Source organism: Hypomesus nipponensis, chromosome 5 (genome assembly GCF_054491055.1).
Source record: "Hypomesus nipponensis isolate SF chromosome 5, ASM5449105v1, whole genome shotgun sequence".
Lineage (NCBI taxonomy): Eukaryota > Metazoa > Chordata > Actinopteri > Osmeriformes > Osmeridae > Hypomesus > Hypomesus nipponensis.
The window spans coordinates 5,168,910-5,182,563 of NC_140365.1; the positions used below are offsets into that span (position 1 = coordinate 5,168,910).

Consider the following 13,654-nt stretch of genomic DNA (forward strand, 5'->3'; position numbering starts at 1 on the left):
GAGCTCTAGTAAGATGAATGAATATCAAGTAACTGAACTGGTAAAAGAACATTATGACTTCTTACTGAAATATCCATTTATGTCAAAGATTATACCTGGTGTAGTTCTCACTTGAGCCACTAGATGGCCTAGTCCAACAAAATAAATCTATGTTGCCCAACATTCACAAAAATCCCTGACATAGCTACCGTCAACCCCAACTATGTATATATGCAACATTGTAAATGTGTTTTTGGTAAGATGAATATATGATCAGACTATACTGTCGTAAGTGGCAGTGTCAACTCTGTAAATAGACAGACTGACTTTTGTGAGTAGGTCTACCTTTGAACTGAACAGAAATGTTAAAAGAAGAAAGATCTGTACGTGAAGGATACAAGCCTGTGTCTTAACATAGCATTTCTAACCGAGACCCTACCATATCCAGTCCCTTAAATGTCCAAAACAACAACACACCTCAACCATAGCCTGATGTGTTTGGTGTGTCTTCCACTCAATTTCAACTGCGTCTATACTCTGCCTGAGATCACATAGCACACACATGCAGACAACACTGCCTTACTGACGATATGAGACCAGAGGAACTGTATACAGCACACATTGTACACACAGAGTGTCTGTGTAAACGTGTTGGGACATTATCACAGACTGTAATAGCACAAATATTACATATAGACATGTACAAAGTGAGTGAAATGTCTCTATACTGGAGCACCAACGCTCTACGTAACATGTTGGCTGGAAATTCAATTTTGTATTTTATTTTAAGGGGGGTGGGGGGGTGGGGGGGTGGGGGGGGTGGGGGTGGGGCTATGCATTGGCCCATGGTGTGTCAAACAAGGGATGAGGCCATTTTAAATACTGTACATGACAGAACAACAAATATAGAGATTTAAGTACCACAGACGACCTACAATGCCCTCACTCAGTTAGTAGCAACAGTCCTTAAGTTTCAACTTAAAGGTTCAGAGCACCTGGTGCATGTTAAAAATGAAGGTGTCGATTAGAAAAATGTTAAAGGGTGGTCGTGGTATTGACTTCAGTACTCAAAGGAATCTTCTCATCCCTACATGATTATGAAAAAAAATACAGATCCATCAGATCCAGTTTATTAAAATAACCAGTGTCTTTGTTTTTTGACAGTTACTAAAATAATGGATTCTCTGCGTGCATGCCTTCCTTACATCCATTGCATTGTCTGTTAATAATAGGAATTCAAACAAATAATCATAAAAAAGTGATCGTAGATCACAGGTGTGTTTGGGAGGCTGGTCTGCTCCTGTTGTCTGCTGAGACAGCATGTCAGATCACTGCTGCCCTCCCTCCCCCCCACAGTCCAGGCTCACAGTGTGGTCAGTTACTCCATGCCGTTCCGCAGCATCTGATTGGCTGCGATGAGCATGACACTGATGATGAAAGCCATGGCAAAGGCGCAGATCAGGCTCTTCCTCACGCACGTCTGTCGGTTCTTCTTCTTAGGATGGACTGGAGAGGAAAGAAAAGAGGAGGAGAGAAAACGAAATGATGAGAATTGTACTTCCCCCTTGAGACTGCACCACAGACAACAAAGAAATGGGGGCTAGGAGGGGTTAGCAGGGGTTAGGGGGGGTTAGGGTTTCCCCCAGACACCAGATAAATGAGGAGAGGGAAGATAGAGGAGGAGGGAGGGGAGAGGAGAGGGGAAGGAGGAGAGAGGAAGGAGAAGGGATGAGGGAGAAGGAATGAGGGAGGATAGAGGATGGAATGTGGGGGAGTCTAGTTGCCATGGCTCTGGCTGTTGGAGCAACAACACTGAAACCTTCCCTCTCAGCCTCCCTTGTCTAAGTTGATTACAATCGCAAAGCAACGTCAGCAAGCTATGTCATATCACTGTGATTGGGTCTGACAGACCTTGGATTCAAGGGACAGGTGAGAGCAGGTAGGAGTGAAGGATTAAGGAGGAGAGGAACAGATGTAAGAGAGGAGGGGTTAACGTGCAGGTCAGAGGGGAAAGAGCGGTTGCTCAGGCGTGCAGCTGTTCTATTGTATTAACAGCCTAAATATTGCTGTTGTCTTTTACACTCCTCCTTCCCCTCTAAGTTTCCAGTCATTGCTTAGCTCCTTTAGGAGCCTTAATTTATTACTTTCAATCTCCTCACTGAAATATAAATCGGTGAGGTAAGTGGCACACTGATTATTTTCCATTTTTTCATTGACCATTTACCTCACTCTGCCCATCTCTCTGTGCCTCTCTCCTATTTCCCTGACACGCCCCCCTCCTCCCCCTTCCCCCAGATTTCCAACCAACCTCCTTTATCTTCGTTTCTATCCCCCCCCCCCTTTTCCTGTCATCATAATCTATCTCTGTCTCCCCCCTTCTTTCTACCTCCCCACCGCTTACCTCCTTCATACTCAGGACAGTTCTGGTTTTCGTTGAGGCTCTCTTCCTCTGTGATGATGATGTTCTCAATGTCCTTCATTGTGAGGTGGTCTCTGAAGGCGTGGAACAGAACTTGCTTCAGCTCATCTAGAGACAGCTGCTGCATGTCAAACTGCAAGGGCATGAAACACACACATCAGTTCCAGCATCTCACAGAACTGTGTATACAGAAGTGTGCAGAGAGATGATCAAAAAGATGCTATTGAAATCATTAGTTTCCTTGCAGATACAGATTTGATTATTTGGGGGTGGGGGTGTTTTGGCGGGGGGGGGGGGGGGGGGTGGATTCTGTATGTGTGTGTGTGAGTGAAGAATTGATTTATGAGGCCTTGAGGAGAATGGGTCTTATTCGATCAATAGAGTGTGAGTGTCTGGCATTTTCACCGGTTTCACTTTTGGGAGCTTTGGATTTTATTTCAGTCCTTCCCATCCTAAAACCCATGTCCTTCCAGGACACGCTCCTCTTTTCTGCCTGAAATGGACTGACTGTTTATCCTTAAAAACGGTGTGACCACTCACTAACCCTAACCCAAAGAGGGGAGGTAGGGGGAGTGAGAGAGCAAAACGGTTGAGTGGAATCGATACTTTAAAAGAAGGAAGAAAGGTAACGGTAGAAAGAGAAAGTGGCAGACGAATCTAAAGGAGAGGAGGAGGGAGGAAAGGGGGGGAAGACAGAGATGGAGGAAAGAGACACAAGGTTGTGCCGGTGAAAGAGAAAGGTTGATTTGATTGAACTGAGAGGCTAGTAATCCACGTGTGCGCAGCTGGTGATAGCATCGGTCTCTCAAATGATTAAGCCATAAACCAACACCGACTGGAGCGATTGTGTCAAGAATTGTTGAAAGGGTATTAACAGTTTTGGAACTAAGGCGACATGGGGATCTGGGCACTTTGCAGGTGTGGAGAAGAAAAGTGGGCTTCTGTATGTGTCACTCGCAACCCTCATTGTGGCTACAGGAGATACTGTGACAGGGAGTATGTTCCCACAGGAGGGAAGTGGCAATGAAAAGATTTTTGTTCCCCCTGACCTTCAGACAAATTCGCTTACTTCTCTTGGTGTGTCACTCTCACAAACACACAAACACAAACACACACATACAGAGGAGATGCTCCTCCCTCCTCTGCTTGCTCTCTCTCTCCCTCTAGAAGGCCAAGGTAAGATCAGATCAGTTGATGGATGATGTGGCGGTGGGAGACTTTGAGGCCGTTCTATTGTAAGCAGTGTTAGCCCATTGAGTGTGAGCTGTGATAGGGTTTCGGAACATTAAAGTGACACCAATGAAAGGTAGTAATAACATTCTAATCAGCCTTATCCAATATCCTTCCTGATATCCCATTATCCACATGGACCAGCAATCGATAGAATATTCCCACCACATTCAATATTATATCTCAATGCCTACTCTTCCCACAATGTTGTATGAGGTTGATCTACCTAATACATGCTCACTCACACACACATACACACATGCACGCATATGCACGCACAAACATTTAAGAGCTTAAAAGCCTGTCTCATTATAACTGATTGAAAGGTAGTGCGTGATGTGTGCATTGAAAAGCAGGAAAGCTCTATTGATTCCAATCTTACTGGGCTTGTCACCTTTCCAGGTGATTTACACCTCAATTACTAGAACAACATACACACACAGACACACGGACACACACACCACAAGATTAATACAAGAAGAAAGACATCACACTTAGAGGGAGACACACACACACACATACATAGAACCAGGAGGAAGGTTACATTTACATTTAATCATTTAGCAGACGCTTTTATCCAAAGCAACTAACAAGAGAGAGCTTGACAAAAAGTACATAGGTCAATGATCATAAACAATGAGATAGCCCCAAAAACATTGCAGGTAGCCAAAACATGAAGCAGACATTGTGAAAAGTAAATACGTGCCAATGGGTAGAACCAGAAGAGCATGTAGTTAAACACATTTCAATTTAACAACATGATCCTCGAAAGTGCTAGAGTGCACCTAGAGGAAAGCAAGCAACAATAAGACAAGCCAAAGCAAATGTATCTCTAGCGAGTGCTGTGATATCAAAGACCCAGATCAGATCACGGTGTGCAAACAGACCCCCAGGTCAAGGATAACCAGTGCTCAGGTGAAGGTGGAAGCGACGAGTGTGGAGAGAGCCTAAGTCCACAGATTCAGACAGCAACATAACGACTTCATTCATCCTCAGGAGAATGGTCTGCCGCATGCCAGAGATTGTCTCCGGACGGACTGTGTGAGTGACAGCTGAGGGCAGCGAGAGTGAGCGGTTGTCTGTTCATTGTTGCCAGGGCTCTGTTCTCTGTGTGATGTCTGAGTAGGGGGAATAAAGCTACAATGCCTTCGCCTCTGTCTGAGAATAAACAACATGACATGGAAGGACAATGAGACTGTCTGCGATGCTTTTGTCTGTCTGGCCTGGAGAGTGCTATGCCCAATCACATCCCAGGATCCTCTATAATACACCTGGAAATGTAAATAGGGGGTTGGAATCTCACACACACACACACACGCACACACTCACACACACACCGTATGAGGGAGTGATAGACAGGGCATGTGGAGATTACATCTGTCAGAGACTGTTGCCTTTGGTTGACCGTGTAATGTGTGTGTGTGTGCGGATGTTTGCATGTGTGTGTGTGTGTGACGACAGCCGTGGCACATTAAAGGTGTCCAGACACATCAATCAGACACACATAGGCGCTTGACTCAATGTCCTTCCAAACATCTCCTCTTTGTCCTCTTAGGAGTCAGGACAGTATCTCCTTGCTGACTGCTGTGTTAACACTTCAAAATGTTTACAGAATGCTTACAGAACACATCTTCTGCAGTAATGGCTGTATGCAATGTCAGTTGGAGTTGAAAATGTATGCAGGCTGTACTTATAAGTCTTTTGATTTGAAAGACCAAAGTTAAATGAGCTGATGATGTAGTTATTATGCTAAAAGCACTAACGCATTCAATCACACACACAAGCATGCACACACACACACATACACACAGACACACACAGATATGCTGGAGCCCTTTTGCTGTAAAGTGAAGAGGGTTTCTCCCCCCCACCTTCATATTTACTAACTCTCAGCAGAAATCTGGCAACCTTGGGTAATATCTGGCAGTCTGGGAATTAAAAAGCAGATACTGCAGAACAACCGTGGGGTTCCATTGAATCTGTCAAGGCATCCAAGGAACTTGGAGCTTGGGCCGAGGCCCGCAGTCAAAACTTTCCTAGATGGAACAAGGTACAATCTCACACACACACGCACACACACACACACACACACACACACACACAGGCACATCTCCATGTCTCCATACTTCCTACTGATGCCAATCAGTGAGCTGCTCAGCTGGTCTCATAATGTTATCGCAGTTCAGTGCCTATATGAGTCATTACCCCCCACCACAGCAAGGTATAATTCCCTTCCTCCCTCCCTATTTACCTCTCGCCTTCCCTTTCTCTCTTTCTCTCTCTCTCTCTCTCTCTCTCTCTCTCTCTCTCTCTCTCTCTCTCTCTCTCTCTCTCTCTCTCTCTCTCTCTCTCTCTCTCAGTTTTGCTCTCTGTCTCTTTATTTCTCCTTCTCTCTTTTGCTCTTGGTGTTTTTATGACTCATTGTGTCTGTTACGGTGAACATCTAAATCTCCACCTAGACACAGACTGTCTGCGACCTTGATGAATCATTAAATCTTATTCCCTTTCTTTTTCCCTCTTCAACTACTTCAGTTTTCTTTTTGTCTCTGTCTTCCTCTTTTCTCTCACTCTTTCGCTGTCTTCCATTTCCTTTCTTCCAAACAGTCTAACCTTCACTCCAGTGATTCACAATCTTTAGTTAGTTAGTTTATTCAAAGTAAATTAACGCTGACTTGCTCCAACGGGAGAACTACCAGGGGAACAATAATCTGTCCTGACAGGATTTCCAGAGTACACTGATTTACTCAATACAAAACAACACAAACAATCCTACTTTTGGTTCGAGGTACTGCCAACTACATTACTCCTACAAATAGTAAAAAACGGAATTCATCCATCAACAGAAGATAGGCTAGGGCACACCCGCCATATGGACGTGAACAGAAGCTTACTCCAAGGCACTCGTTCAACCCCAAACAGATGCACTTCCCTGGAATATCTTTCTTCTGTGAAGGAGAGGTCTTTTGAAGCTGTTACAAATGTCCCAAGAGCAGGCATGCGCAGACACGCACACACACGCAGACCCACACACACACTCAATCCTCAGCATGACAATCTATTAAAGCCCTGGGCCCCCCCCAAAATATGTTTCTGGATGAAGGGTGTAGGTAGGGGGTCTGTGAGTGCTTATGTGTGTGTTTGTGTGTGTGTGTGTACATGTGTGTGATTGTGTTTGTGCCAAAATGTGAAGAAAACAGGCTTTGAGTGAGCCTCTCAACGTGACCTGAATGCCGAATACACTCAGAAGACATCCTGAGGAGAGTAGGGAGAGGGGGCAGCAGAAAAGGAGAGATGAAGAAGGAGATAAATGGAGAGGTAGGAAGAGGAAACAGAAAGGAGCCGTAGAGAGACAACAACCAAAGAAGAAGAAGTGGGTAGGCCAGCGTCCTGGCTCTCACCTGCCAGAAGATGTTGTCGATGGTGTTGCCCAGAAATCCCTCTCTGGTCTCAGAGGACAGTAATTTGGGTCCCAGTATTGTCATGAACTCCTCAAAGTCTACCTGGCCATCCCCTATAGGCACACAGACAAACAGATAAGGGGGCTCACATGGATAAAAAGTTCGACAGACAGACAAACTGGTGTGCCCCGACAAACAGGTTTGTGTTTCCTGTGTGGTTCTTCTGAACATTTTACAACGTATTTTTCTTCCGTGCAATGGATGTTCTACGTACATTATCAGTACTGATCATCTCATACAGAGATGACGTGTGTGTGTTTTGTGTGTGTATGTAAGTGTGCATGTGTGTGAGTAGGAGACCGGGTCCCTTGCCAAAACAAATGAGCCCCATGTAAATAGCTTGTGTGTTTGCTAAGAATGGAGAATGACTACATAAACAAAGACAAAGGAGGCAATCTTTACTTTCAGTGTGTGTGATTGTGTATATGCGTTTGTTTATGTGTGTGTGAGTATGCTTGTGTGTGTGTGTGAGTATGCTTGTGTGTGTGTGTGTGTGAGTATGCTTGTGTGTGTGTGAGAGTATGCTTGTGTGTGTGTGTGTTGGGGGGTTGCCTCACCGTCCATGTCCAGTCTTTGCATGATGATGGCCAGTTCTACCTCACTGGGCATGTACCCCAGAGAGCGCATGGCCATGCCCAGCTCCTGCTTAGAGATGAAGCCATTACCATCGCGGTCCAACACCCGGAACGCCTCTCTGATCTCTGCAGACACACACACACACACACAGACACACGCACATATTCAGACACACACACACCCACAGTACCAGTACACATTACATAAGCGTGTGCTATGCTGAGAGCACACACAGACTGTGTGTGATTCCCGTACATATCTTTCTTTGTGTCTCTTCTAATTACCGTATGCAGGAAGAACAAACGAACAAGCCAGCAATCCGACCATTCAAAACTTCACGAGAGAGACGTGATTCAACCATAAGCTCCCTCTCTCTGACAGGAAGTCTCTCAGTCTTTTCCTGCACCGACCCCTTTATGTTCAATTCCCAAGAAGGAGACGATGCTCTATTTTACTTCCTTTCTGTTCTCTCATTCCCTCGCTATCTACATCTCTATCTCTCTGTAGTCAGTCCCCGAAGTCACTGCCTGTATTTAACAAAGCCCAGGAGGCCTGTCAGAACCCTAACAGATAGAAGGCTTAGATTCCACACCTACAGCCTTCCTGACATATCTCCAGAAGATAAAAGACTTCCTGTTCCCCTGTAATTATTAGCCGAAGAACCCTGAATGCCTCCTCAACTGAAACCTCAGAAGGCAGGCCCAGCCTTCCCTACAAAGTACCCTGGCCATTCCTCTAATTAGCTGTCAATCATGCAAAGCAGGGCGGGCACTTTGCTACGTTAGCAGGAGAACGTCTGTGAGGCTCCCATCTCTAGTTGCCTTCACCCAGACAGTTTCATCTAACAGTGGGAATGAGCTTCTTTTAGTCATCAGCTTGCCTCAGACGTCTCTGAGTGTCACACTTAATCCTGTTACTCACGCACTGTGCACTCAAACTCCGTGCCATCGACAATGTTTTTCTCTTCTCCCTGCCTCTGTATTAAATCGTTTTCCATGCAGCAGTTCCAGTGTCGGACTTCTATTGATTGTCTGCTGTGGGACCGGCTGTCATTTCTATCCTGCAGCTGGTTGGGCGTATGTGACACTGACACCATGGACCAAGCTCGTGCTGCTGATAGCTAAGGTGGACACATCTAGACAATGAAACAGATGTTCTGTTCTGCCCTTTGACAGAACAGAACAAAGGAACTATTTATATTCAATTATACCAAATTGCTCCTGATTTTCGAATGCATCCCTCTCTATGTCCCCCTCCCCGTACTCAAGTGCTCTCTCAATCCCCCTCTCTCTCTCACTCCTTTCTGTCTCCCCCTGCTTTATCAATTAGTTTCCTGGGGTTCAAATGTGGTGGTGAGAAAACCCAGCTCAGTACAATTTTGGAGTGTTTAACATTCTGTGAGTGACACGCCCCCCCCCCCCCCCCTCCTCTACGGTGTAATCAGCCTGTCTGCGCACTGTCAGCCCCTGGCGATGGGAAGCTCAGTCACAACATCCATCTGAGCCTGTAAAAGTCCCCCCTCCAGCAGATAACAAGACCAAAGCGTCTCCGGCTCCCTCGGCAAACAGAGCAGGAATCAGAGGAGAGAGACTGAGTGAGCGATGAGCACGCCTTTCTCTCCCGGAACAAAGTGAGATTTATTTGTATGCTGCTCCACAGTGGAGAGGCCTATGAAAGAGATGCCCCCCCCAGCCGTATTACTGTATTGTGTGATGCGTACGAGCGCGCGCGCGCGTGTGTGTGTCTTTGTGTTGCCAATACTGCGATGTAAACTTCAATCTTACCCAGTGGAGTATGTTCTCGTCCTTTACCAGGAAACGTGTTATGATTGATGCCGACACACACCACAGTTTTACCACAAAGCCTGCAGACTCCCTTAGTGGGAGGGATTATCAGGAGCGCTTATTCATCGACATCCAATAGGATTGCTTTATTCTTTATTTCAAAGACTCTCATTGGCCTGGAACTGTTATTGACAGCTCAAGATAAGCCATTCGATCATCTGGGGTTGGACCAGCTATAATTGCTTCCTGCCTACTTTACCCTTCTCTTTGCCCTTGACTGCCCCAATGAGATTCTGGGGCCCACCAGCTTGCAGGGTACAAGCAAGTTTGCTTTTGGCGGCTAAAGTCAATCCAAGTCAGACGTATCGAGCCAGCGATTGCTCTGCGATGCAAGTGTTGTGGTTTCTTTATCGAACTGATCAATGAGTGTCCATTGGGGACGTGGAATTAAGAGATTTGGAGGACAAAGGACTTCATAACAGCTCCTGACTGCCAGATTCAATAGTGTGCCAACAGACACTGCACACACACCAGACAGCAAACACATCTCCATGCAGGCGCATGCAGACTCACCTCCGAGCTCCTCTGTGGAGATGCTGGTGAGCTGGAAAGCCTCGCTGGTCTCGGATAAGGAGCGGCTCAGATAGTTCCCAGTGTAGAGCAGCCCTGCCCGTACATGGTGAAACGGCATTTTCCCCCTAAACGCACAGAGCACACACCTTTGAATTACACACACTGGGGATATCAAAATGTGTGTCTGTGTGTTTGGGTTTGTGTGTGCGTGTGTGTGTGTGTGTGTGTCGAGAATCCACGGCTGGGTCCTGCAGGACAGTTGGCTGTGTCGAGATCAGCCATAAGCCGGTTTGTAGCACCCCTCTTTTCTCCCTGCCAATCCTTCTCTCTCCTATCTCATATCCTCTGTTTCTTGCTCTCTCTCTGTCCCCCTCGGTCTTGGTACCGCCATTATTCTCTCCTGTTTCCCTGTTCCCTTGGCTGTTCCCTCGGCTGTTTCCCTGGCCGCCCCACTCTGTCAGGCACCCGGCCCACTGAGATAAAGCATGACTAAAGGCCTGTCTCTTCTGGTCAGACCCTCTCACCTTCCTGTCAATGCCTGTAACTTCCTGTCCCCCCCAGTCTATCCCCAGGGTGACTGACGGACTCACTCACACCTCACGCCCTGACAGAACATCAATACTCACTTCAGACGCTCGGGGAAACCGAGGGAGAGAGACAGAGAGAGAGAGAGACAGACAGACAGAGACAGAGAGGGAGAGAAAGGGAGAGAGAGAGAAACAGAAAGAGAGAAAGAAAGATGAAAAGAGAGAGATATAGACACAGGTGGTGCTTGTGACAGATAGAAACCTGGTGTTCTCTATCCTTCTAGACAGATCCCTTAAGAGATCCCAGGTCCTGGGCAGACAGATCCCCTGAGTTCCCTGTGCTCCCTCGGCAGACAGAGAAGATAAACCAACAAAAGTACAGATGTCTCGGTACCTCTGGGAGAGAACGAGAGGAGAGGAAGGTCAGAGAGTACTCTGTGCCTCAGTTCCTACACCACCCTCTCGTGTGACCAACAGGGAATGCACAAGACTAGGAGGAATGTAGTCACATGGTACAAGCTCAGATCAGATCTGGGTGTGGATGCTCTGACCAGCTACACAGTGGAAAGTATGCCCGTGATGGTGTCACTCTAAGCAGAGAACGTTCTAGTGTGTTTGAGTCTCTGTGTGCATACTGTATGTGCATGTGTGTGGGGGGGTTCTGGGGTGCATATGTGCATGTGTGTAAGCATTCTGGTATGTTTGTGTGTGTGGGTCCTTGGGTTTGTGTTGAGGTGTGTGTGTGTCTGGGCACGCTCTGAAGGGTGGTTTTCAGCCCATCTGCTCACGGTTCTAATCCTGTCCCACCTGCACAGGTGCACAATTACGGCACTCAGGTCACCACGGCAACATCTATTTGCCCTACATGCTACACTGGCGGGCCACACGCACTAGACCACAACTCCTATTACGCAATGCTCGATCCATCAATGACCATCATCAATCATCCATCAATTTAAAGCTCCCAATGAATCTACCCAACAATTCTCTCAACTTGCACCCACACACACACAGACATCAAAGTCCACCCTTTAGTAGTATGATGCATCAGAGAAGATGTCTCCACACAATATCAGCACAAGACAGGTCTAGAGGACGGGGTTACGGTAAGTGAGTGAGAAAGAAAGAAAGAAAGAAAGAGAAATAAAGAAAGAGAGAGGGAGTGTATGAGGGAGTGTGTGTGTGTGTCATCTAGGGTCATCTGCTCCTGAGAGAGAGAGAGTCTCAGGCAAGGTTACTCATCAGGTGAGTCGGTTCTTGGAATCGCAGAACCACCTACACAACACAGGGAAGTGGGGAAGGGGAGGGTAGCAGGAGAGAGAAAGAGAGAGAGGGACAGAGAGAGACGGAGAGAGGGAGAGAGAGAGAGAGAGAGAGAGAGAGGGAGAGACGGAGAGAGAGAGAGAGAGAGAGAGAGAGAGAGAGAGAGAGAGAGCGAGAGGGAGGGAGAGGGGGGAGAGAGAGAGAGAGAGAGAGAGAGAGAGAGAGAGAGAGAGAGAGAGAGAGAGAGAGAGAGAGAGAGAGAGAGAGGGAGAGAGAGAGAGAGAGGGGGGGGAAAGAGGTAGAGAGAAAGAGAAGAAAGTGAAAGAGAAAAGGTGGAGAACCGTCCAGGTACAGTACAGTAAATACAGATGGGAAATAAATAAAGCGCAAAGAGTTGAATGTGAAGAAACATGTTGCAATATAGAATCACAAAGAGAGGGGAGAAGCACAGCTTTCGTGTGTGACAGCCAGGTAGAGAGAGATAAAGAGAACACAAGAGAGAGCAACAGAGAGAGAGACAAAAAATAGAGACAGAATAAGAGAGATAGAGAGAAAGAGAGTGAGAGTGAGAGTGAGAGAAATAATGAGAGAGACAGAGACAGAGACAGAGAGAGAGAGAGAGAGAGAGAGAGAGAGAGAGAGAGAGAGAGAGAGAGAGAGAGAGAGAGAGAGAGAGAGACATAATAAGAGAGACAGGAAGATGTTCTAGCTCACACTCTACTCAGTCCCCCTTGGACAGAGATGCATTAGTGGTGAGAGGGAGGTCATAGGCACCATGCCATTCATCACACACTTCACTGCACACCAACGCACCTCAGCACACGTCTCACACCTAACCTCAAACTGCAACACACAACCGGCATGTGTCGGCAACACACACTCTCACGCGATCAAACAAAAACACACACACATCATGCACACACATTGAACCATAAACCTGTTGTGTCTTCCGGCAAGAACAATTTAAAACGGTTATCTTCTTTTATGAGGGTGTAGTAGTGCTCCAGATGTTCTGGGGAAACATATGAACAGCCTGACTATCTGTTCGGAAGCTCTCAGACCGTGTTACACCTGTGCCCTGCTGTACTCAGATCAGTTACCTGCAGGTGGCTGAGACAAATCATAGTCACAGTCATTAGGAGTTTGAAGTTGAGGTCCACACAAGTAAAAAATATTGAGCTGACATGCCTTTGTTTTTTGTATTTTATTAGATCAAACCACTGTCCATCGTGAATTACACAGCCTCTTAAATTTAATCTCTCTCCAGAGGGCACATTCTATATCTGCAAAAAGCTTACAGGTTAAATTAAATCTAGCAAAAGTCCAAAAGGAGGATGAAAGCTCTAAACGGCCGCGGTCATGATGTCAAAGTCACCTTGCACTCTTGTACATCCTATCCCACAATTCGGGTACGACCTTCACTGTGGTCCCTTACCCGCCGGGGCTGTATTCTACCGTGATTGACATCTCTGCTGACGCCCTCGCATGGCTTTCCACAACGTCGCCCCCCGTTGCGCGTGGCTCATCTTCCGACAACCCACGCGGAGGTGAAGAATGGACATCCACCTGCCGCAACGGCAGCTCCACGAGTACTGACCTCTCCGGTCCCATCTTCAGCATCTGAGCTACCTGGATTTCTCTGATGTCTTCCGTTGCACGAACATGCGACCGGAGACCAAAGAACGTCCGTTTCTTTTAACGAGACTCCGAGCAGGCGTGGATGTGTAGGTGCCCTTGGTTCTGTAGGCTACTTTGACAAAAGAGACGTTAGCTAGTGAAGAGGACACGGTGAGCCTTTATCGAGTAGTGTCAGTGGAAGACATTTATTTTATCCAACAACCAACA

The 13,654-nt window shown here is 46.7% G+C and overlaps 1 protein-coding gene across 1 annotated transcript; it reads right to left on the minus strand.

The window, feature by feature from the left end:
* Positions 1–1,333: 1,333 nt before the first annotated feature.
* Positions 1,334–11,785, minus strand: caln2 (calneuron 2). Its single transcript, XM_084698351.1, has 5 exons — positions 10,020–11,785; positions 7,644–7,787; positions 7,027–7,139; positions 2,381–2,531; positions 1,334–1,485 (listed from the first exon to the last, which is right to left on the minus strand). Exons 1-5 carry the CDS (start codon positions 10,135–10,137, stop codon positions 1,358–1,360), a joined length of 654 nt encoding a protein of 217 aa, XP_084554477.1. The 5' UTR covers positions 10,138–11,785; the 3' UTR covers positions 1,334–1,357.
* Positions 11,786–13,654: the final 1,869 nt, after the last annotated feature.

What these genes read in the sequence shown, in the direction of transcription:
- caln2 (XM_084698351.1), bottom strand. Translation starts at nt 10,137, where the DNA reads ATGCCGTTTCACCATGTACGGGCAGGGCTGCTCTACACTGGGAACTAT. An exon ending in CTCCACAGAGGAGCTCGGAG is followed by an intron (nt 7,788 to 10,019) that starts GTGAGTCTGCAT and finishes GTGTGTCTGCAG; the next exon opens with AGATCAGAGAGGCGTTCCGG. An exon ending in GCAAAGACTGGACATGGACG is followed by an intron (nt 7,140 to 7,643) that starts GTGAGGCAACCC and finishes GTGTGCCTATAG; the next exon opens with GGGATGGCCAGGTAGACTTT.